The sequence below is a fragment of the Bos javanicus genome, chromosome 2, assembly GCF_032452875.1.
Source record: "Bos javanicus breed banteng chromosome 2, ARS-OSU_banteng_1.0, whole genome shotgun sequence".
Lineage (NCBI taxonomy): Eukaryota > Metazoa > Chordata > Mammalia > Artiodactyla > Bovidae > Bos > Bos javanicus.
In genome coordinates, this window is record NC_083869.1 from 29,058,500 (window position 1) to 29,081,961 (window position 23,462).

The 23,462-nt window shown below is 36.9% G+C and overlaps 1 protein-coding gene across 3 annotated transcripts in view; it reads right to left on the reverse strand.

Moving 5' to 3' along the window:
* Window positions 1-266: 266 nt before the first annotated feature.
* Window positions 267-23,462, reverse strand: part of XIRP2 (xin actin binding repeat containing 2) — a 78,812-nt gene continuing 55,616 nt past the window's right edge. The window contains exons 3-7 of one of the 3 annotated variants that reach the window (XM_061436263.1): window positions 20,592-20,702; window positions 20,101-20,173; window positions 19,033-19,163; window positions 6,828-6,961; window positions 267-2,164 (exon numbers count right to left, since the gene is read on the reverse strand). In XM_061436263.1, the coding sequence (XP_061292247.1) occupies window positions 685-2,164; window positions 6,828-6,961; window positions 19,033-19,163; window positions 20,101-20,173; window positions 20,592-20,702 (1,929 nt within the window). In that variant the 3' untranslated portion in view covers window positions 267-684. Of the gene's footprint in view, window positions 2,165-6,827; window positions 6,962-9,054; window positions 18,371-19,032; window positions 19,164-20,100; window positions 20,174-20,591; window positions 20,703-23,462 lie in introns of those variants that run through there. The other 2 variants (XM_061436246.1, XM_061436254.1) reach the window with 2 other exon arrangements.

Consider the following 23,462-nt stretch of genomic DNA (forward strand, 5'->3'; position numbering starts at 1 on the left):
TTTTTTTCATTAAATGTTTATAGGTATGTTCCATGATAGTTTAACATAGGTAAATAAACAACCATAATAGTTCTTGTATCTTTATAAAAAGAGGAAAAAAGAGGGTATTTATATTTTCTAATAATACTGTGGCTCTGGCTTAGTATTTAATTTTTCCAGGAGTGTGTGTTTACGTATTAAACGCTTGCTGCAAGACATATATTTCCTAATCATGATAACACACATGCTTAGAATGAAAATATACATGGAGAAAAGAGACACAAGTGTTTTGGTTTGCACCCCAGGTGATTCAATTTTATTTCAGCAGAAATTATAGAGAAAGTGTAAGAATGGTGATAAATATCAGAGTACAGAATGTCACCATGATGTTATCTGGCATGTTGAAAAAACAGAGCAATACACTTAAGTATCATTTGACAAGAAAACATTCAAGAATGTTTCATCTCTTGATTCCATTCAGACTAAAAGTAGATTCAAACCAATTATGAAAAACATCATCTAGTGTAATACAAGGAATTATTTTATCCATTGTGGATCCAATGGATATATTATATCCATTGTGATAGACATGAGATTTCTGAACGTTTACAAATTCAACAAGAGGTTACCAAAACCCGCAAAGTCTTCTTTCAGAACACTGATATTTCTCAGTGCCTGCTGTGGACTGCAAGTGGCCAGAGACACTTACTCAGTGTCACTGTAGTGTCTGTTCCTTTTAATTTGCTCTTCCACTGTGAGTTGTTCAGACTGGACTTCCACTCTGGGAAACGGAGGCTTGGCTGTAAATTCACAGCTCGGAGCATCAAGATCTGTGACGTGTGCTGCTCCTATTGTTTGCCCATGCCAATGTTTGATGTCCTTCCCCAGTTCTCTTAAATACAAACATGGCATATTTTTAATATGATCTACAGAATCTATTAAATTATGCGTAAAAATGTTCTCATTCCTTTTGGAAAAAGCAGCAATTTTCACCGTGTTCGAAAAGAAGAAATGTAGGTTTTTATTATTGGAGTGGTTTCCTTTGATGTTTAAAATGTTTGTCTCAGAAGAGGGCATTGAACTTTTCCCATCACCGAGGCCTGACCTGGAGACAGACTGCACAGGACTGCCAGCAGTAGCTCCGTCAGTCTGTTTATCTAGAGTCATAGGCAGCACGTTTCTTGAGTCAGTCTTTTCAGATTCAAATATACCAAGTAACTCCGAGAGTTTAGAAGCATTTTCTAAGTTTTCAATTTGATATTCATTTGCAGTGTAGTACACTTCACTTGACAGTGGCAATAGATTAGGAAATTCTAAAACAGATGTCTTCTGCCTGCAATTATTCAGATATGACGCTGCTACATAATTGTTATTATTATTCTTGTTCAAATTCTCTTTACTATTTTCTGGTACCACCTCATCATCAGTGTTAGTAACCTGTAAAACTTCTGCACCATCAGGTTCATTAGCTTTTTCATTTTTCTCTTTCTCAGCACTCTGCACAACCGCATTATTGTTGTCATTAAGATCCATTTCACTTTTCCTCTTCTTCTTCGTGTCTTCAGCCTCATTCACCTTATCTTGTACATCCTTATTTCCTTCCTTCTTCTCTCTTCTTGCTTCATATGCTTCCATTTCTTTGATTCCTGTAACATCTTCTTTCTGACACATGTGGATGGACTGCAGGCATGGCTGCAGGAAAGAAATGTTATCTCGTTCTTGTCCTTTGTTTTCCACAGTTTTCATGTGTTCTATCAGTGATCCACTTTTAAATTCAGCAGATGTAGGGGTTGTCATTTCCGGTGGCCATTTAGGTTTACTCATTTTGAGTTCTTCCTCAAGGGGGAAGGTTTTCTTAGGTATCTCCCTGGAAGGAGGCCAAATGATTTTTAATTTTCCCCTCTTTCCACATTTTTTCAAACCATCCCTTTGCCCTTCACTGTTATCAGCATCTAAATGTTTATTAAGTTCTCCAAGCATGCGGGTATTTTCCACATTGTTTTTACACATATTTGGGTCTTCATTAGGAGTAAAGTCAACTGAGCTGCTTTGATTTTTGCACTTCCATCGATCTTTATGCTGTTTGTGTCCAAAACCTTCATCGTAATTTCCTTTTGATTTGAAAAGTTGTTTAAAGTGAGGTTTACAATATATTTGTCCATGAAGTGAGGCATAATTTCCCAAACTGTCAAAAAGAAAAAACATTTTTAAACATTTTATATATACACTGCAAATTCTTACAGCGTTAGGGAATTGATTATTTCAAGCAATGAATCAGAGATTGAGTACAATTAACTTACTGGCAATAGGAATGTGCCTATTAATTGAACATTTCTGTTAGATAATATTCACCACTAATGCCCTCTATAATACTCGTCTTGCAGTAGTCAGAATTTCGTGCTGTATGTCAGGTACCGGTACAAAAGGTGCTATAGTGTAATGCATATGTAGTTATAGATGATGTAAAATGGTAGGACTAAATCTTTGCTAACTCCGAGAATTGTGAGGGGCTGCAGTTTTCAGCAAATCCTGAATAGCATAAAAAATTAACTATTTGAACTTCCTAGTTAAGTGGACTTTGAATGAATGAATTGGAAAGCTTGTCTATGCAATTTTTTATCTTGTCTCTTTGGAAATATTAACAAATAGAAATGCCTGTTAAAATTAACATCAAATTTAGTCAAAGGCAGCAGCATAATTTTTTAACATTTCTGAATCACTACATAAAAATGGAGAGAAAAACTAAAAACCCAAGGATAAAATTACAACAAAACTAAGTGACAAGGTATCCTCATCAACCTCAAAATATAAGGAGGGAAGGACAAACCAATATCAGCTACAAGACTAGCATAATAGTCGCATGTGTGTGGATGACAACAGAGGGAGAAAGGAAGGTGTCTGATGGACCTGAAAATATGAGACTACAAAATAATCAATATTTCCTGCAAAGTATCACATGCCAATCGGAGAGCAGCAGCTCAAATTGGGAGAGGTTTTGGCATTTCAATAGCCAATGAGAGTGCAAAAGTCCTGTGGCAGGAAAGTCTGAAGAGGCTGGAGAAATTAAACTCAAAACTGACCCACTGGGATTGTTTAGATCCTACACTGTGAAAAATAAACATGGGAGTGGAATCAAAAGGGAGGCAAACAATGATGACAGAAATCAAAAGGTCCCAGTCAACATGAGGGAGAGAATTCAAGACAGGAAATCCCAGGAATCAAGGCACCACAGTTTTTTGAACAGTATAAGAAAATTAGAAAAGGTAGCCCTGTGAAGTTGGGAAAACCATCCTGAATTTTGCTTCCTTCCAAGATTTGTGTAAATTAACACCATATAAAACTAAGCAACAGCAAAGTATCAAGGCCAAATAGTATATAAAGTTATTATGAGAAGTGAAAGAATAAGGAGCATTATCACTGTAGGCAACGAAAACATGGTAGAAAAACATGTTATTGAAATATCAAACTTTTAACCTACTATTTCAAAATGACCTAAAAGACATTAAGAAAATGATAAAAGACCCAAAAGAACAGCATGAATTGTAATTAGAAAAAGTAATAAAGAAGGTGTCAGGTATCAAGAAGAAAACAGAAAAGGAAAAAGTCAAACATGTCAGCAATAAAAACCAAACTAAAAGAAAAACAAGAGCAAATCAATAGGAAACGTCTTAAGAAAAATATGGCTTTCCTGGTGGCTCAGATGGTAAATAACCTGCCTTCAGTGTGGGACACCTGGTTTCAGTCCTTGGGTTGGAAAGATCCCTTGGAGAAGGGAATGGCAGCCCACTCCAGTATTCTTGCCTGGAGAATTCCATGGACAGAGGAGCCAGGTAGGCTACAGCTCATGGGGTCACAAAGAGTCGGACACGACTGAGTGACTAACACTTTCACTAAAGAAAAATAGGAAAATGAAAAGATACAAAATTTATAATCATAAATGAAAAATATATAATAGGAGTTCCTGAATGAGAAAATAAAATTATGAAACAAGTTAAATACTAAAAAGCTATAATTTAAAGAGCATTTCCCAATATAAAAAAGAATGAAATTACATACTGAAAGATCACAAATTATTATCAGTATGTAAGAACTAAAGGAATAAACTTTCCATGAGCCTTTTCTAAGGAATCTACTTGAAAATAAGCTTGAGCAACCATAATAACTAAGGAAATGTCAACATAAGGATTGTGGGTTAGATTAAATACATTGTTATATATTAACTGAGATGAAATGAGGGTATAGAGGGAGGTACTATAACATGTAACAGCTATATATGATGACACCAAAGACTCAGTACACTTTTAACAAAATGGGGTGTGAGTGATCAGCGGAGCAAATACAATTTTTAATGCTTTGATAATCAAATTAGTGGTGCTGATAGCTTTGTTTTTCTAAAACTGTTGTTCAAATGAATATGGGATAGTCTAACTCTGTTATCTCCTTTGTCTTTGAGAACCAGAAGCCCTGAAGTAGAAGAAGATACAGCTGTAACGGAGAAGAGGCTAAGCAAAAGCTATGAAATTCTGAATTCAATTTGGAAACATCCCTATGAATTCCTATTTTTTTCTGTATATATAAATATTTACTAGATCTTAACACTTAAAAGCTTAGAAATAGTGATCAACTCAGTAGAAAGAGGGTCAAGATTATAGTCTTGAAATATTTCACATTCTCACTAGAAGAAACCAAGGCTTAGAGAAATGACTGATTCTGCACCTGGGCCAGTAAATGTATAAGATGAGCATGGGACATCTAGTCCTATCAGATAAAGAGGAGGTTATCACAGACAACTTGGGTTCTGTCAAAAGGACTCAGGAGACAGCTTGAAGTGGCTTCCACTGGCCAGGTATAGAGTAACTGGAGTTTCAGTAATGATGATAATTGTTTGTGTAAACATGTGTAAATCTGTAAGTTTATAAAGACATTAAAATATCTTAAAAGTGGTTATCTCTAGGAGATAAGAAACTATTATATGAAATTGTTAAATAAAAAATTGATACATTGACAAAACTGATGAATAAAGGGAAAGAATTGTAGACTTATTCTGCCTTTTTTTAAATTAACTGTATCACCGTGTAACCAAATACCAAATACAGGGAAGCATCTTCTGTGAAAGTATTCTAATAATAAAAAATAAAGAACAAAATTTGAGTATCGGCATTTTGCAGACATCATTGAATGGATAGAGGTATTACAAGCTTCAATATCTGCTATGTCACAAAATGAAAGAAAAGCTGACATAATGTATTAAGTATACTCTTGTCAATACTCCCTATGTTCTTCCAAAAGGAATCAAATCTTATTTTAAACTAGAATTAATCTAGAACCTGGATTCACCTGACAGTTTTTGAAAATACAGAGGATAAAGGAGCATATGAACTGCAGTATGAGTGTGTAATCAGCAATTCCAGACTGTGCAAAACTGCACAGGTCAAATGTCCTGGGTCTTTCACAAGTAAGCAATAAGGAATGAAAGGAATGGATGGAAAGCCTAGAGATTATTTTTAAAAAAGACTTGAAAGACTTGAGAGAGTTTTTTAAAAAAGGATAAAACCAGAGTACAGAATTTAAGAAAGCACATTTGGGTAAATAAAACTATAAAATGCAAGGAAACAATTACTATAAAGGATGATATTTAGTCATAGGCAAGAGACTGGTTATGTTTGCAAAGGGCAAAGGGAGGAAGGAGCTTCTGGAATGGCTAACAATATTGTATTTCTTGATCTTGATAGTGTTTATGAAGTGTTCACTTTATAATTTAGTGAGCCACATATTTGCTTTGCTTGGTTTTCTGTATCTGTGGGTGTTATACGTGTTGTACTGTGTTTAATTGCTCAGTTGTGTCTGATTCTTTCTGAGCCCAAGAACTGTAGCCTACTAGGTTACCCTACTCCATGGGGGTTCCCCAGCAAGAATAGTGGAGTGGGTTGCCATGCCCTCTCCAGGGGATCTTCCCAACCCAAGGATTGAACCCAGGTCTCCCGCATTGCAGACAGATTCTTTACCATCTGAGCCACTAGGGAAGCCTGGGTTTTATATAATGTTTTTTAAAAATAGCAGTCATTGAATAAATATTTTTGAGTCCTTATTGTATATTTGGGTTTACTTGGTACTGACAAGACAAACATTAACACATTTCCTATAGCCAGGGACAATTACACTAGACTGTGTTAGAATGGAGCGAGCACAGGAGATGCTGTGATCCATATACAGGGGTAAAAGCAGGTCACTTCAAAGACATAAAGTCTCAGTTGAGGTCTGAGGAATGATATGGGGGTGAGGCATGGGAAAACTCCTCCAAGGAGCAGCAACAACATTTGGAATCAGCTAGATGAGCGAGGAAAAAAAAATGACTTCGAGGAACTGAAATTCAGTCTTCATGAAAAGCAACAGGCAACAGGAGGAAGGGGTGCTGGGAGATGAGAAGGGACAAGATATTGAATCGCTTTTTAATTCATATTTATATGTTAATTTTGGGAATAGAGGAAGCCATTATATGTTTAAAACTGGGAAGTGATCCCAGATTTGCATTTTTAGAAAGATCATTCTTCTTACGCAATGGAGCATGGCATTGGGAACGGTCGGTGGTAGTGAGAGTTATTTCTCTTATCTATGTGATCTTCATGCTTGGACTAAAGGGCCCCTTCTGAATTTTATTAAGAAAGCAAAATGTCAAAAGGAAAAAGGTAACAGCCATTCCGAGCAACACAGAAAATGACCACATTTCCATTTGTTGTTTTAAGTGATGGAAACAGGATTTGGAAAAACTGACATTTTTGAAGAGACATGATGTAAGTATACTGCAAGCTCTTTGACTATTTGTGCCCCAGGCCACAAAACAGTTTTACCTCAGTTTACTGTTGCAATGGTGGCAGCGGAAACAGGATTTATGAAAACTCTGCCTGTCTGCTACTAGGCACTCCATTGGATAAACCGTCTTTTGACAAAGTATGCATATTTCCTTGTCTTGGAGTTGCAGTTTCTAAAAATAAAAATGTATAAGAGCTTATGTAATACTGTTTTCAGTCACATTGTAAAAACAAAACAAACAGCAACAGCATATTAACTGGCCATGCAGTTAGTGTAGAAAGTTCTAACACTACTGGTCTCGATGTTCCTTCTCTGGATGTGGGGCATCTACCATTAGGCATAAGGTTCTGGTACAATCAACCTTATTCTGGTTTCTCTACTATTTATACATGGGACAAGTTAATTTTTATTATTTTAGGAAATATACATGAGTAAAATGTGTTCACTAACTTTAATACACTGAAAAGGATATATAGGAAAATCGGCCACGAGGAGACCTCCTGAGACCACTTATCATTCTAAATGACTGAACTTTCTATGTATATAAAAGTTTATACCTAACTTGGTCTAAAGTTTTAGTCTTTAAAGTATTCTGTAGAGATTTTTCTAAAATATATCCATATATCTTTTCAGCTGATATTTTATTTGTTTAGGTATTTTCTTGATGACTTAGTGTTGACTCTGTGACACTAATTCTTAACAATAAGACGAGACTCCTAAATACACTGAACTATTCAGAGCCATTTGTCCTCAGTCTAAATAGCTTAAGATTTCAGGGCTTTGGGGATTCTTATCTCTGCCTCTTATGATTTCCCTACCTCCACCAAAATTACATGTGAATGCCAGTTCCTATAAGTAGTTATATTACCAAGTGTTTGCATAGTTATATTACCAATGTTTGCCTAGTGGTTCAAAACTGACACAACTTTTGCCAGAGTATTGTTTTGATTCTCACAACTCATCTGTAAGAATAAGCTTTTGTAGTAGTTTTATATATGAGCATATATGTGCATTGTTTTTTATATAAATAAATATTATATACACACACTTTAATGTTTTGATGCTCAATTTGGGCTACTAAGAAATCTCCTTTATTTATTTTGCTCTAATAGGAGACACACTTCTATATTTAACACCAGTTTCCTTGTATTTTTTATGTCTTTAGTTAACAGAAACTCAGCATTTGAAATTAGACAGCTTTGCTTAATTATGCCAGAAGCCAGTACATTAAGAAATCATATTAACCTGATAAAGTAGACACATATGTTGCAAATATGATAAGGGCAGAATTATTAGTTTCAGCAGTTTTTATTTTTAGGCTTGCTATTTCTTTCAATCTATCTAAAATAATGGGCTACATTAATTATGTCAAATCTTTTTATTGTGAAGCCTCATTAATTGTAAAAAGGAGGAAAATATAAAGAAATGAGCTGTTCTCTGATGTTAAAAAATCTGTACTAAGTTCATGTGTTTTAAATCTCTTTTCTTCCAAATATAATTATATTTTAAAATTATTGTCCACATTTATCTGTGAATGAGGCCAATTGAGCTGTAATTTGGGGTTTAGGAAAGGCAAAAGAAAATCAATTACAAGGGGAAAAATAGCAGTGGCATTAGAGAGCCAATTCCATCCAACTCAACAACAATAATTAAATATACAAAAGGTCTAATTCCATACTACACTTTTGTCAGAGATCCCAATCAATGAAAATCCTTAAAGCACATATGCAGAGTGTAAATTGTTTCTTGGATTATTACCAGGTTGTATTGAATGCAAACTCAAACACCACTTAAGTCTGGTAGTTAAAAATCTATCAATAATAGGTCAAGAAATATTATCTCCTATTGTCTTTAACAAGTGTATAAAATAATATTTTAATAAGAAATACTCATAATGTACTAACGGTATACAATAATTAATAAATATAAAATCTATATAATAATTAATGCTATCACAATAGCAATTATTATTATACCTGCTGCTTTATCTAAAGCCTTATTTACCTTGACAAACACAGGTCTCAATAACCTATAGAGTAGTGTTTGTTACTCTCACACAGGGCTGGTGAATCATATTAAAAGCTTTTGTAAAGAGAAAGTAGTAAAAGCAAGCATGGTAAAGGGAAGGATAGCAACAACCAGGGAAAGCTGTTAGTTTTACGTTATGGTGTTTAGTTCTTTCCATGTACTCTTTTAATTGCAGATCGTCTTAGCTCTGTGCTTTTAAAGGGTTAATCTTACTTCACTCTTTGCAAGGTCATTTACCACGTATAAATGCAGATTCCTCTTGGAAGGTGGTTTCCATCTCAGTTGCAGAAGCATCTGAGGTTGCATATCCCAAGTTTTTAATAACTCTTTCACTCTCCTGCCAAGTCTGTTGAAAATTCCTCCTGAGTTCTTTAGGTGAATCAGAAACATCTAAAATGTGGCCGGCGATGACATCCTCATAGGTGGGTGGGGCGTGCTTGAAGTCAAAGCGAGATCTGCCAGCTTCTGAGCCATGTGACGAAGAGACTGTCGTCTTCGATCCAACAACCTGACTCTCAAATGCATCCACACCTGAGAAATGTTCACTGAGAGACCTTGTTTCAGAGCGTATGCTGGGCAGCTTAACGGGCATCATTTCTTGTAGCTCTCTAGGACGACTTTGAGAAAAACCCGTAAAGCTAGTGCTTTCTGAAGATGTTAATCCAAATTCCTCCTTAAATGAACGGCTTTCTTGCTTTATATTACGATTTGCTTCTCCATTTATATAAGCTCTTCTATTTGACTGTGTGTCAAAACTTAGGCCATCCTCAAATCCCCTGAACCACCTGTTTATTTCATGTTCATGGTCACTCATGAAATTTTCAGCCATTTCAACAGTCCTGTTGGCTGCTGCGTATCTCTGCGCGTGCTCTGACAGGCGAGGTCCTTCGACTTTGCGGATGATTTCCACTGCGTCAAAACTCTCAGTATCTGGCACTATGTCTGTAGCAGAATTTACTCCATCTTTGTGAACGTAAGTCGATCTATTCTCTACTTTCCTTACTTCCTCTTGAGCTTCCATGGATTCTTTGAAAGAACCACTGTCAGCATGATTTACAGTTATAGGTATTGTGATTGTAGGTGGAGAGTCCCTACCACGAGCCTCTATCTTAATTTGACGGCGAAGTGTTGCAGGAGATGTGATGATCTCAGACCTCTTCTCCACAATGGGAACCGGGGTTATCGATGAACATGGGATGATCCCTCTGGATAACTTCGCAGTGGTGTCTTTGAGTTTCACAAGTTGTTCAGAACGACTCTTGGGTGGCGAAGGGGAGGTACTTGCTTTGAGGATTCTAGTTGGTTGTGACGGCCTTGGTGATAGTTCAGCAAAACTGTCCTTTTTAGGGGACTGGGAAAGCTCATCCTTGGGAGAGGTTTGTGTTCGCCGGGCGGTAGACTCGATCGTTATGAAAGTTGGTGACGATGGGCGTGTTTTTAAAGATGGAGGAGGAACCTTGGCATCATCTAGTTTAATTTCCTGATGGGTTTTCACTTGATGATGAGCAGTAGTTTCTTGATGAGTTGCTACTTGGTGGTGCTCTGCTTTTTCCACAATTGTATTTTCTTTCTGCTGGGTATTTTTATTATAACTGACATTAGCATTAGACACTTTAGATAATGTTTCATTAAGACTGGTAGCTTTATTTCTCTGCTTTCCCGCTTTAGACGATATCATGGCCGTTTGAATTGTATTTTCACAGGACACAAGCATATCCTCTGCCTGAGTCTTAATGTGTGTTATTTCTTCTTTGATTTTTTCTATGTTATTCTCCATAGCAATGTGAACTCCATATTCTCTTTTTTCTTCACTTAATAGCCATACTGGAATAATTTTTAACAGCATCTGAAATGTCTTAAGGCCATTTTTATCTGGCTCTGCTTCAAACTCTTTTACCCTAGACAGAATCTGTTGTAGTTCTTCACGTTTTCTCAAGAATTCCAATACATTTACAGCACGTTTTCCATCATCCTGCTGGGATTCTTTCGCAGAAGAGAATAAAGATTTGTTCTGTGTAATCTCTTGCTTTGACTCTTTAGTATTAGAAAAGACTTGTTTCTGTTGTATGCCCTTGACGCCAAGATATTTTTCTTCCTGAAGATTATTATTTGGCTGGGGCAATTTTTTATGTTCAACTTGACTTTCAAAAGACTGTGTATGTGTTTGCTGAAAATTCTGAGTCTGAGAATCAAGATGTGCCTCAGTAACCTTTTGTTCGACTACCTTCTGAGCTGATATATTTAAGTGTTCTTGTTTTGTTTCAGCTATTAGACTTTCTTTCTTTGGACCAATCATTGGTGGTCCCTGAATTGTTTCTTCACTTCCTAGAAGTTTCCCACTCTCAGATTCTCTAAATTCTCTTTGCTTCTCATGAACTATTTTGAGCTTACTTTCATGGCTTTTCCCTGTGGTTTCTGTAGGCAATTGTATTGTTGCTGTCTTCTCCTTCGCAGGTAATTGATAATGTTTTTCAGTCACTGATTGCTTATAGCTACTACCTTCAGTCCTTGCTTCTGTTCTCCCGGTTTCCTGGTACTGTTGTTTGGTAATGGTTTGAATATCAACTTCAGATTGCTTTTTATGACTTTCATAGCTGTGGTTTGTTTCATCTAACTTATGACCTAGAATTGGAACCTTCATGGTTTTAACTTTGAAACTGGGGGAAACTGGCTGGCTTTTGGGCAAGTGCAACTGCTCCAGATGCTTCTGTTGTGTTTGCTGGGTCCTATATTCTTGCTGACTCTGTTTAATTTCACAAGCTGATTTAGATTGGATCATACCCTTTGAGCTCTGCAAAACTTCCTTTTTCATTGTATCTTTGCCTTCCAAGGTTGCTGGAACATGTTGGAGCCTCTTGGCAGAGAATGTCACTGCCGGTGTTGTGGAAAGCTGGTTATCAGTACAGACCCTTAGATCTTGAGAAAGACTTTGAGAGACTGGGTTGGTTTGGGCTGCAGTCACCTCTGAATCCATTCCAGTTAGGGGGACCTCCTCCTTTGTTTTTTGTAACAGCACTTCCTTTTTCAACTCTGATATGTTTTGATTTTGGCTCTCTGTTCTAACTATGTTGTAGCCCGAACTCCCCTGTCTCTGTTTTTCATGCTCTTCTCTTTGTTGTCTGTATTTTTCTTCAGCAATCATTAAAGGTGTTTTAAATTTTCTCATATAAGGTTTTGGACTTTGCTGCCCTGAACCTGCTGGAAATGAATGAGATTTTATGAGAGGTGCTATAGGTTTTTTCTTGGGTGGTGAACTTTCTGGAACTGCCTGTGAGAAAGACCTTGTAGAGTCCATAGATAGTTGTTTTCTTTTATCAAGACTTTTGCTAGATACATTCTGCATTGTCTCTATGTGTTCACTGCTAGTTGCCATTATTACTCTTTTCTGATCCTTTGAGGGAGTCATTTTACATTCTGTATCTGGCAGAGAATTTTCCAAATCAACTTTTGGGGAACTATGATTCTTTATATCTTCTATCTGCTTGGGAAACTTGGGTTTGGGGAGTGTGGGAGGTGGCAAACGTCCTCCAGATTTTCCTGTTGTGATTTTAGCCTGAGAGCTTGAGGCTTCTTCTTGGGAGTATTGTATGAATGTTCCATTATGCTTTTCTTGAACAGAAGAGGAAAGGAGATGTGCTGGTTTTAGAGCTGGAGCTGGAGGAGGAGGGGGCGGTGGTGGAAACGTGGATAGACATTCTCTTTCAAATTTCTCATCTTCTGGTGGTGGAGGAAGAGGGAGGCCTGGAAAATTTTCAAATTCAGCCTGTATCTTCTCAGTGGACAGTGATGGAGGAAACACATTTTTTTCAGGCAACATCATTAAAGGAGGTGGAGGAGGAAGAGGAAATTCAATTTCAGATGATGCATTGGAAGGTAGAGGAGGAGGTGGAGATGGAGGTGGAAGAGGGAACTCATTTTCCTTTGCATTATTTTCAGGGTTAAATTTGATTGGATTAAAGGACATTTCCATTGCCATTTTTAAGTCTTTGGAGGTATTTGTCTTCATTAGAAAGTCCGGGCTCTTCAGATGAATATCAGTCTGCTTTTTGTCAATTGCCTTAAGTTGATTGTGGCTTTTTTGGGAGACTTTCACTTCTGTTACATTTGACATGTCTTGATTCACAGGCAAAGTCTGCCACCCTGGTTGAAGGGTCACATTCTTTTTCATTATATCTTTATTAGAATATTGCTTTTCTTGTTTTAACAGAGTCTGCTTCTGAAAGTCCTCTGAAACTTCACGTGTTTCTCCAACCATCCTGTTGACTGGACCCTGGGTTAAACCAGGCCTAGAGCTTTGTGTATCTGTTGATGTTTTAGTGTTTTTGGTATTTTTAGGACTCTTGACAGGGAAAGCCTCAATCTTCTGGTAGTCATTCCTCAGTTGGCCAGTTTCAGTCTGTTGCTTTCCAATTGTTTTGTCAATAGATTGCAAAAACACAGCCTCCTTCTTCTGTTCTCTCTCTGTCTCTGCTTCCTTGGTTTTTCGATGTTCCCTAACTGACAGGGTTGAAGTCAACTGTCCGCTTACATGTTCATCCCTAAGATGTTGCTCTGTCATGTTATCAGTCCAGATACCCACTTGGTGTGAATTAGATAGTTTTCTAAGGTTTTTCTCAAGAGCATCATTGTTTTGTTCACGATCTATGACAATCTTTACAGGGCCTTTGGGGGCTTTTGGAAGATTAACCTCAGTTCTTTCTTTCATTAAATCTCCATGACAAGATTTGTTTATAGTTTGATTGAGAATGTCTGCTCCCTCCTGCCACCTGGCTGCTGGCTCAAAGGGTCCTGGTCTTGGCTGCAGAATGCTTTTTTTGTCCCTCTGTACAGCCACCTGATGAGTCCCTGTTTTCTGCTCTTCTTTGGATCCTGCCATCACAGTCTGCACTTCATCTTTCACTGCACTTTTTACCTCTTTGAAAGCTGTTTGTGTTTCTTTTAGATTCCTTAATGATGCCTCGAGGTCATCTAGGATAAGCTCCTTTTTCAGTATTTCCGTCCTCGTATGTGCAGTCTTTTCAAGGCATTCAATAGCTTTCTCAATATCCCCAGGGACGACGTCAGGCTGTTTAGAATCTTTCCATTTTTGACTTGATTCCTTAAGTGACTTGAGGGTGGTCAGCATGTCACCTTTTATAATTTCTTCTGTTTTAGCCACTGTTTTCTGACTTACGGCCTGGCTGAGGGAGTTTAGGGTTGACTTCACATCACCTTTAATAATTTCTTCTTTGGGTAACTTACAAGATGTATTCTGAGGCTCTGTCAGAAAAACCTTAACTGTATTATGCACATCTCCTGGGATGATGTCAGTTTCATTAACAGTACGTTCAACCTGAGATTGCCTTTTCTTTAATAACAGTTTTGTGCCTTCTACATCACCACCAATGATTTCTTCCTCTTTCTCTTGTTTCCTACCTGTTAGTATTTCATTTGAGCCTGTCTGGAGTTGTCTGAGATAATCCAAAGCTCCAGTTTCTATGCATGTTGTAAAAAACTGAACATTTCCTCTCTCAGAGGCATCAATTTTAGCCCTTTCAGATATTTTATTGTTTGATATGGAAGATAGCAAATTATGAATCGTACGTTTTACATCACCCCCTACTATTTCTTCACGCTTAATTGTATCACCAGCATTTTCATGAAGAAGACAATAGATAGTCATGTTAATATCGCCTCTTTCATCTTCCTGAATCAAAATACCTTTCTTTACAGATCTTTCCTCAGAGAACAGGTTTTTTATTGCTTGTTGGACATCACCACTCACTATCTCTTCTTTTTCAGCATGAAATTCTGTTGATCTGTTTAATAACTGAGTTTTGGTCAGATTAACATTTCCCTTCTCTTCTTCACTGACCAAAATCTCTCTTTTCTTACAGTCTCTTTCGGAAAGAAGGTTCACCATTATATTTCTGAGGTCAACCTTGATAATTTCTTCTTTCTGTATCTCAGGTGATGCTTGATTCATTAGCTTGTATTTTGCCATTCGAACATCCCCAACCTCATCAGCTTCAATGATGATTCCAGGAGCCTCGATAACTTTTTGAGAGTACAGTTCTCCTAAGGTTTCTTTAATGCTCTTGCCAATAATTTCCACCTTTTCTACCCTATTTTCAGTAAATCTGTGAAGGGGTGTGGTTTCAAAGAGCCATGTAGTTGTCTTGACATCAGCAGGAGGGATTTCTTCCTTGGTGATTTTTGTGATGCTTTCATCTGCTTCCTTAATAGAATCCAAAGTTTGATTTTCAAAGAGCCATACTGCCTGCTTCACATCACCTTTCTGCATATCTTCCTGGGTGACTGTTTTGATATTTTCATATTCTGACCCTTCTCCTCTCAGTTCATCTAGAGTATGGGTCTCAAACAGCCAGGTGGATGTTTTAACATTGCCCTTCTGTATTTCATTGACACTTACTGTTCTTACATAAGTATTCTTATCCAAATTTTCAGACTCAAAGAATTGTTTACTTTTCCTTACATCCCCACCTTGAATACAGTCCACAGTGGGCACAATATCACGTGATTCCTTTGCAATCTGATCCAGTGGCTGGGTTTCAAATCTGTATCTAACAGAACTAACATCCCCCTTCTGAATGTCTTCTTGTGTGACAGATTTAATCACATACACAGTCTCAGATTCATTAATTGAGTCTAATGGTTTTGTTTCAAAAAGCCACCTTGTCCCTCGTACATCGCCGTGAATTACCTCTTCCTTTTTAACTGTAGTCACTTCATGATAAAACCCTTCTCGATCTTGAATTGCATAGAGTGGCTGGGTTTCAAAGAGCATTCTATAGCTTTTTACGTCGCCCTTTATTACTTCTTCAGTAATTGTTTTCTTGGTGCTAATATAGTCCAATTCTTCTTTAATCTCATCTAAAGAAAAAGTCTCAAAAATAAAGCACCCCTTTCTTACATTTCCACCTTGTATGTCTGTCACTGTCTTAACTAATTCATCACCTTCTTGACTTTCTTTTATCATATCAATTGGTTGGTTTTCAAAGAGCCACCTACAATTTAAAACATTGCCTTTCTGAATATCTTCAGCTTTTAGGGTTTTGATCTTTCTCAAAACCTCCTCTGAACCGGAACTTATAGAATCTAAGGACTGACTTTCAAATTTATGCCGCATGCTGGAGACATCCCCAGCTTGGATATCCATTTCTATGGCTTTGATCTCCTTTCCTTCTTCTCCTTGTATGCTGTCCAAATTTTCTGTCTCAAAAAGGAAACATGTTGTACGAACATCCCCACCATGGATTTCCTCTTGTTTCACAGTTTGCAATTTGACTGTTGCTTCAGAGTCATCTTTTATGGTATCAAGTGGCTGAGTTTCAAAGAGCCAGGTACAGGCTTTGACATCTCCCTTATGAATTTCTTTACTGCCAGTCATTAGTGAAACTTTTTCATAAAGAGATTCCATTGGCTGGGTTTCAAAAAGCCATCTACAGGTTTTGACATCCCCTTTAACAATATCAGTGACTTGTTCAGTTTTCCTTTCTACTTCTTCCATATTGCTAAAATGTTTAATCGAATCAAGTGGTTGGGTTTCAAATAGCCACTTAGCAGATTTTACATTCCCAGTCTGTATTTCTTGAGCAGATATTCCTCTAATTATCTGATATTTATGAATGCTTTCATCAAACTGATCGATGGGCCTTGTTTCAAAAAGCCACCTACAGCTTCTTACATCACCTCTTAGGATTTCTTCTTGCTGGACTGTCTTTACTTGATGGTATTTTCCAAGGTGATCTTGAATGGCATATAATGGTGTTGTTTCAAAGAGTGATTTATTTAACTCTACAGCACCTCTTGTGACTCCTTCCACCTCTATTTTATGTGATGCATCAAATTTAATCAAGTTGTTTGATTCAAAGATATGTGTATAATTCCTTACATCTCCTCTGTCAACTTCTTCAAGTTTCACTGTTCGTATGTACTCTTTTTTATCTTCTCTAATCTCTTCCAGAGGTTGGGTTTCGAAAATCCATTTTTGGTGCCTGACATCCCCCTTTTCTTCTTCAGAAGCAGTAATTTTTTGAAGTTTTCCTACATCAGGGCTATCTTTTAAAGCCTCTATTGGAAGTGTTTCAAATAGTTGCTTAGTAGTTTGTACATCGCCCCCTATTATCTCTTCAGACTTTAGATGGTCTGCATCAGGAACTTCTTTCAGAATATCTAATGGCTGTGTTTCAAACATCCAACACTTTTTAGAGACATCTGTACCTATTACTGTTTCCTTTTCAACGATGACCTCTTCTGTCTCTTCTTTGATTTTCTCCAAAGGTTGAGTTTCAAACAACCACTTGGCCCTACGCACCCCACCTTTGACATTTTCTTCCATGGATATTCCTCTGACGACTTTAATTTCTGTTATATCTTTGTTAATTGTGTCTAGGGGCTGTGTTTCAAACATCCAACGTGCTGTTCTCACATCCCCCTTTTCAACATCTTCTCTGTGAACAGTTTTAATTTCTAGCATTTGACCTGAGCCATCTCTAATAACATATAATGGTTGCGTTTCAAAGTATTTTATACTTCTCTTAACATTCCCCTTAATTTCTTTGAGCTCAGATCTGAGTTGCAGTAGGTGCATCTCATCTACTGAGTGAAGTTGTCCAAGTTGATCCAGATGTTGAGTTTCAAACATGTATCTCACAGTCTTGACATCCCCCCCAGTTATGTCCTTTATGGCAGTTGCTATTGATTCTTCTTGGCTTTGATGCAATTTATTCATTGAGTCTAATGGCTTTGTTTCAAACATCCACCGGGCTGTGTGGACATCTCCTCTGGCTAGCTCAGGAATTTTCTCAGCATGTTTCTCAGTGCCAGAAGAATGATCCCCCAGAGTATCGATGGGTTGGGTTTCAAACATCCATGTGGTATATTTCACATCACCACCAGCAATGATTTCTTGATCAGCAATGCCCTTGGAGATGTTGTCTTCATCTGGAGAGCCATTGTTGATGGAATCTAATGGCTGATTCTCGAAGATCCATCTCATGGACTGCACCTCCCCCTTCAGAATTTCATCCCACTCCACGTGTTCTCTTTCCGAGTTCAGACCTTTTTGAGAACTGTCATTCGTATTTTCAAAAACATACCGGGCTTGTTGCACATCTGCTGAAACTGAGCTCCCTGCATTCATTTGACGAGAAACAATCTCAGAAACCTCACTGATATAATCTTTTTCTAAGTTTTTCCTTAACTCGGGATGGATGTGTTTATATAAACGGTTTAATTCATACAAATTTCTTTGTTTGGAGTATAATTCTTTGGGGACTGGTGGTTTTCTAGGAGGGTTGGGGAGTTCAGGGGACTGGGAAAATGCTGTCACATCTACTGGAGGTTGAAGCATGTCGGGCGGGGGAGGAGGAAATTCTTCTGTCTTTTCCGAAGGAGTGGCATTAATTTGTGCCAGCGTTGAGGAAGTGGCACTGTGGTCACTGTATCTGGTGGTTGATGTTTCCTTCCTCTGGCTGGTTGAAGTGTAAGAAGTAGAAGAGGTACCCACAATTGATGATGGCTTTAAAGTCTCTTCAGATTCACTTTCCATCTTTAAGGGAGAGAAAATCAAATCTTATAAAGCTGAATATAGTGGTGGAGACTTTCTGGGCACTGCCTTTCACCTGCCCATGCTACGATATCTCCATTGGGAACAAGAGGTGATAGAGTCCATTTAGAGACCTACTTCAAAGCAACATTCAGTATATGTTGCTATCTTTCCTATAATCCATTTGCACTTTTTAGAATTATATTCCCTATTCAATACATCAGGAACTCAGTATTTTAACATTTACCCATAATCTTGACTGTCTTTCCTTCTTTACTTAATGTGCTATGCAGAGTAATCTAGAGGGAAAAAATTAAAATCTTAAAGCACTTTTGAGGGTTGTTTTGTTTTCCTTGGAATTTTAAACACAACAGAGTAAGTAGATGACATTTAAAAATTGGCTTTATTACTGTATCTAATGTTAATTATTAAACTTAAGTACATACATAATTTTTTCTCCCCTAATTTGCTTTAGTGAGAAAAGTTTTAATTCTCTCTACTGCTTTTCTCATGTAGAATAATATTCTTTGTCTGGAACAGAATAAGTACTGGTTCAAGATATTTTTTTGCTATTGGAAAACCTCTTCATTCAATAATTTGAAAATGTTATGTGTTTACATGTGGTTTTATACTTAACATGTCTCTGTGCAGAGACATTATCTTACCTTAATCTGCTTGGCTGGGGTCAATTCTTTGTCAGAATAAAGGACCTTTTCCTGGACAGACTTTTCAAATTGTTCTTTTAAAAACTTAGTCGAAACCTTTGGAATCTCTTCATCTTCAGGTGTATCTATGACTATAAACACAAAAGAACACCATGGATATTATGTAACTAATAAACATGATGTTTGAGAAGTCATTATAATACTATGGAAAACTTCTTATAATGTAAGTTAAGTAAAAGTATTCAGGATATAAGTGTATACATATGGCACTACTTCATTAGGTAAGTTAGTAATTGTCAAGAAATATAGGAAGAAAAATAATGGTGGTTACTGGATGGAAAGTCATAAGTTATGAAGCTGTTATTTATTTTAATTGCATATATTTTCCAAATTTTCTACAAGCATGTTTTACTGTTGTGCTCAAATAATAATAAAAGTTATAAAACAAGAAAAGAACAGCAGAAGAATAGAAAAGGATCTACTTCCTTAAGCAAAACTACAATAAAACAAAATTCAGATATAGTTAAGTAACATTTGGGTCACAGTTGGCTTAAATCTTCCCTTCTAGCACTTAGGAATAGCAAAACTCATTCCCCTTTTACAGGCAAGACACTCTGTACCCATTTTATGCAGATCCGCACAAGTTTGCCTGGAATCTAATCTCATATCTGGAGGTTGGAGAATTAGACTTAAACATGCTTGAATCTATCATTAAAAGTAATACAATCTAGATAACTTTTCTGTTCCCAAGGAGCTTGATAAACATCAAGTTTATTCTAGATCCCTAAGGCAAAAACAATTCAGAGGTGACTGGCTTATCACCTTCTAGGCTTTTGGATACATCATAAGGTTGAAGGGCAGTGAACTATTTTAGAAGCTTATTGCAGCTCTTAGCATAGACAGAACCTAATTATATATAGAAATACTGCCCTATCTCCATTAGAATCATGAGTAATAGTTACTAACTTTATTTAGTGGGAAGGCTTGTACTTTAGAAGTTCTCTATTCAAACACAGACGCATCAACAGTAAAAAGGTATATTCAAATCAAATAATATCAGATTCTTACCTGTTTCTTGAACATATTGATGGAGCTTAGAAGCTTGGTTTATTTCCTCAGTGTGTTTTTCAAGATGAGAGACCTATGTTTAAAGATAATTTTAAATAAATAATTGTTTTTAAGAAATCAGGTCATTTCAGGATTGTACATGTATTCTTGGACTTCCCTGGTGGCTCAGACAGTAAAGCGTATTCTACATTGCAGAGTGATTTTCATCCAAGACTTCAGTACACATAGAGAGATGCAAATTAAACACTGATCATTTATTTTAATGCATGAGTTCATGCTATAACAGAACATATATGAATGGACATCTAAAGTACCCTTATATTTTCAGGGTGCTCATTTTATATTTCAAAGACTTCAAAGTTGGGAAAGAGACACTGATGTGTATTGGTATTAAATACATAAAGGAATATAAAAGCAATTGTTTATAACAAGATCAGAATGTCCACACAGTTCTGGAAACTGTGTGGAAAGTGTTTTTTCTAAGTAGTTACCATTTCTGTTCCAAGAACATCAATTTTGTGTGCTTCGGAAATTTCTGGTTCATTTCTTTCCATTTCCTGGCTGCATCTTGAAATGTCGACCTGGCTGCTACGGATTACCTCCTGAAAATGAATGAATGAATAGACAATGCCTTAAGAGAATTCTGAAATTTTTAACTTTCATTTTATCAGTGCAATTTCAGTGAAAGAGACTTCTGAAAAAAATTGTTTCCTCCGTATATTGCTTTGCTTGACTGTTGTAACAAATGACCACAAACTTAGTATCTTACAGTTGTATAGGTCAGAAACACTGAATGGGTCTTGCTGGGTGTTAGCAGGTGCCATTCCTTTCTCCAGGCTATAGGGGAGGATCCATTCTCTTGCCTCCAGCAGTTCTAGAGGCTGCCCACTTTCACTGGATCGCGGCCTCCTTCTTCTAGTTAAACTTTTTCTCACTCTGCCATCTTGCTGATTTTCTCTTCTGATCCCCCTTTCACTTTTATGGACCCTTGTGATTACATTGGACTAATCCACAGAATCCAGGATTATCTCCCTGTCAAAAGGTCAGCTACTTAGCAGCTGTAATTCCATCTTCAACCTTAATTCTTCTTTGTCACATAACTTAACATATCCACAAATTCTGAGGATTAAGATACAGGTATCTTCAGGAGCCAGTATTCTGTTTACCACCCTTAAAAAGCAACAAATGTTAACGAGGCAACTCATACCCCGTATGACAAGGATGACTCTCAAAGAGAAAATGAAAATCCTTGATGAAAAAGAAATATATTAATATTGTTGTTTATAAGCCAGATTTTCATGTTACAGAAAGACATTCCTGTGTTCAAGTTGACCTTCTGATTTGGTGGCAGATCTAGAGTCTAATTTAAGAGTCTAACCATTACATAAAACCAATATAAACAGGCCATATTATGCTAGCATATCTCCATCATCACACATCCGGCTACTTTTGATTTTAGTTATGCCATTGCCTTCTCCAGTTAAGTTAGCATAGGTGATCCTGACTGAACTGGATGGTTGAAACTGCTACTAACTTTGGTGATCCATCCCTGCTGTTACTATGGGATGGGATCTGACAGAAATATACGATTGTTTGATTGATATGAAGCATTTGGCATACTGCTAAAAATCTTACCATCAAAAAATAGAAGGTAGACAGATGACTCTCCAAGAACACATCTATGTGAACACCTTTGAAGTTGGGATTTCACTTTACTTTTGATAATTTACATGACTAGCAAGTGCTGTTTTTGATATGGGATTTCAGTAATAAAAATTTTGTCTTACTAAAGTATAGTCAAGTGAGCAAAGGTGAATTATTATTATTAATCAAATAGAAGCACTAAAGTTTTTCTTTTTAAACATGGAGTTAAATAGTTTTAAGTGATTAAATTCTAAACCTTTAAACCAAGAATAAATTTATATTAAAGCTAATTCATGAGATCTTGACTTGCGGTTTTTTTTTTTCTTCTTGCTAGTATACTTGCAGTGTTTGGCTTTTTTCCCCCAAGTCTATTTGGTATATAGGGTCAAAGTTAATAAAGTGGCAGTCATATATTTGCACACACACACACACACACACATATATATATATGGTTTAGTTGCTAAGTCATGTCCAACTCTTGTGACCCCTTGGACTGTAGCCTGAAAGGCTCCTCTATCCATGGAATTTTCCAGGCCAGAATACTGCAATGGGTATTTCCTTCTCCAGTGGATCTTCCTGACCCAGGGATCAAACTCTGGTCTCTTGCATTGCAAGCAGATTCTTTACCAACTGAGCCACTAGGGAAGTTGTATACACACACACACACACACACACACACACACATATATGTATATAAAACATGACTTGATCTTATTACACTTCTCTGGGAAGGAGAATTAAGACAAAAAATTGATAACCTCTCAAATGTCCTACAGAGAATTGAAGCCAAAATCTAGGTTTGTACTTTAAAATGTAGATTATATTCCATTCACTTCAGTTCAGTTCAGTCGCTCAGTTGTGTCCAACTCCTTGCGACCCCATGAACCACAGCATGCCAGGACATTCTGTCCATCACCAACTCCCAGAGTTTACCCAAATATTTTTGGGTAAACCTAATATTTACACCTAATATTCCATTAGGTGTGTTAATTAACTAGATGGGAGGAATCCTTTCACAGTGTATAAGTATACCAATGATCACTGTGTATGCTTTAAATATCTTATAATTTTTTCAATTATACTTCAATAAAGGTATAACTGAATATCTGAAAAAGGCATTTGAAAAGGTACCTGGAAAAATTTAAATTATACCTCATTAAATTAAAGACCAGTGTAATATTTTCCTAATTAGAATGCGCTTCCAGCTCTAGTCATTTATCACATGATATTTATTAACATGCTTGATGCATAGTTTATGCTAAGGAAAAGTTTACTTAATGAATGAATGAATAAAACAAAACTTCCATTAACAAATTAATTTCATTCAACCTTCTATTTGCCTGAGAATGTCCTAGGACCTGGGGTTAGAACGATGAACAAATGTGTACTTTACTTTCTCAAGAGGGAGTATAGAAAGTAAATAATCCATATTCTTTCCTTTAAGTTCAGAGAATCATAATTCTATAATAAGAAGTTGTGCATAATCAAGTTTTATTTAAGGTTATTAATAACATTATGCTGGAGGAAATAATAAAAGTATTATCTTTTGTTGTCATCACCTAGGTTTCCCAGGTGGTGCTAGTGGTAAGAAACCCACCTACTCAGTTCAGGAGACATAAGAACCTCGGGTTCAATCCCTGGGTCAGGAAGATCCCCTGGAGGGGGGCACGCCAACCCACTCCAGTATTCTGGCCTGGAGAACAACGCCATGGAGAGAG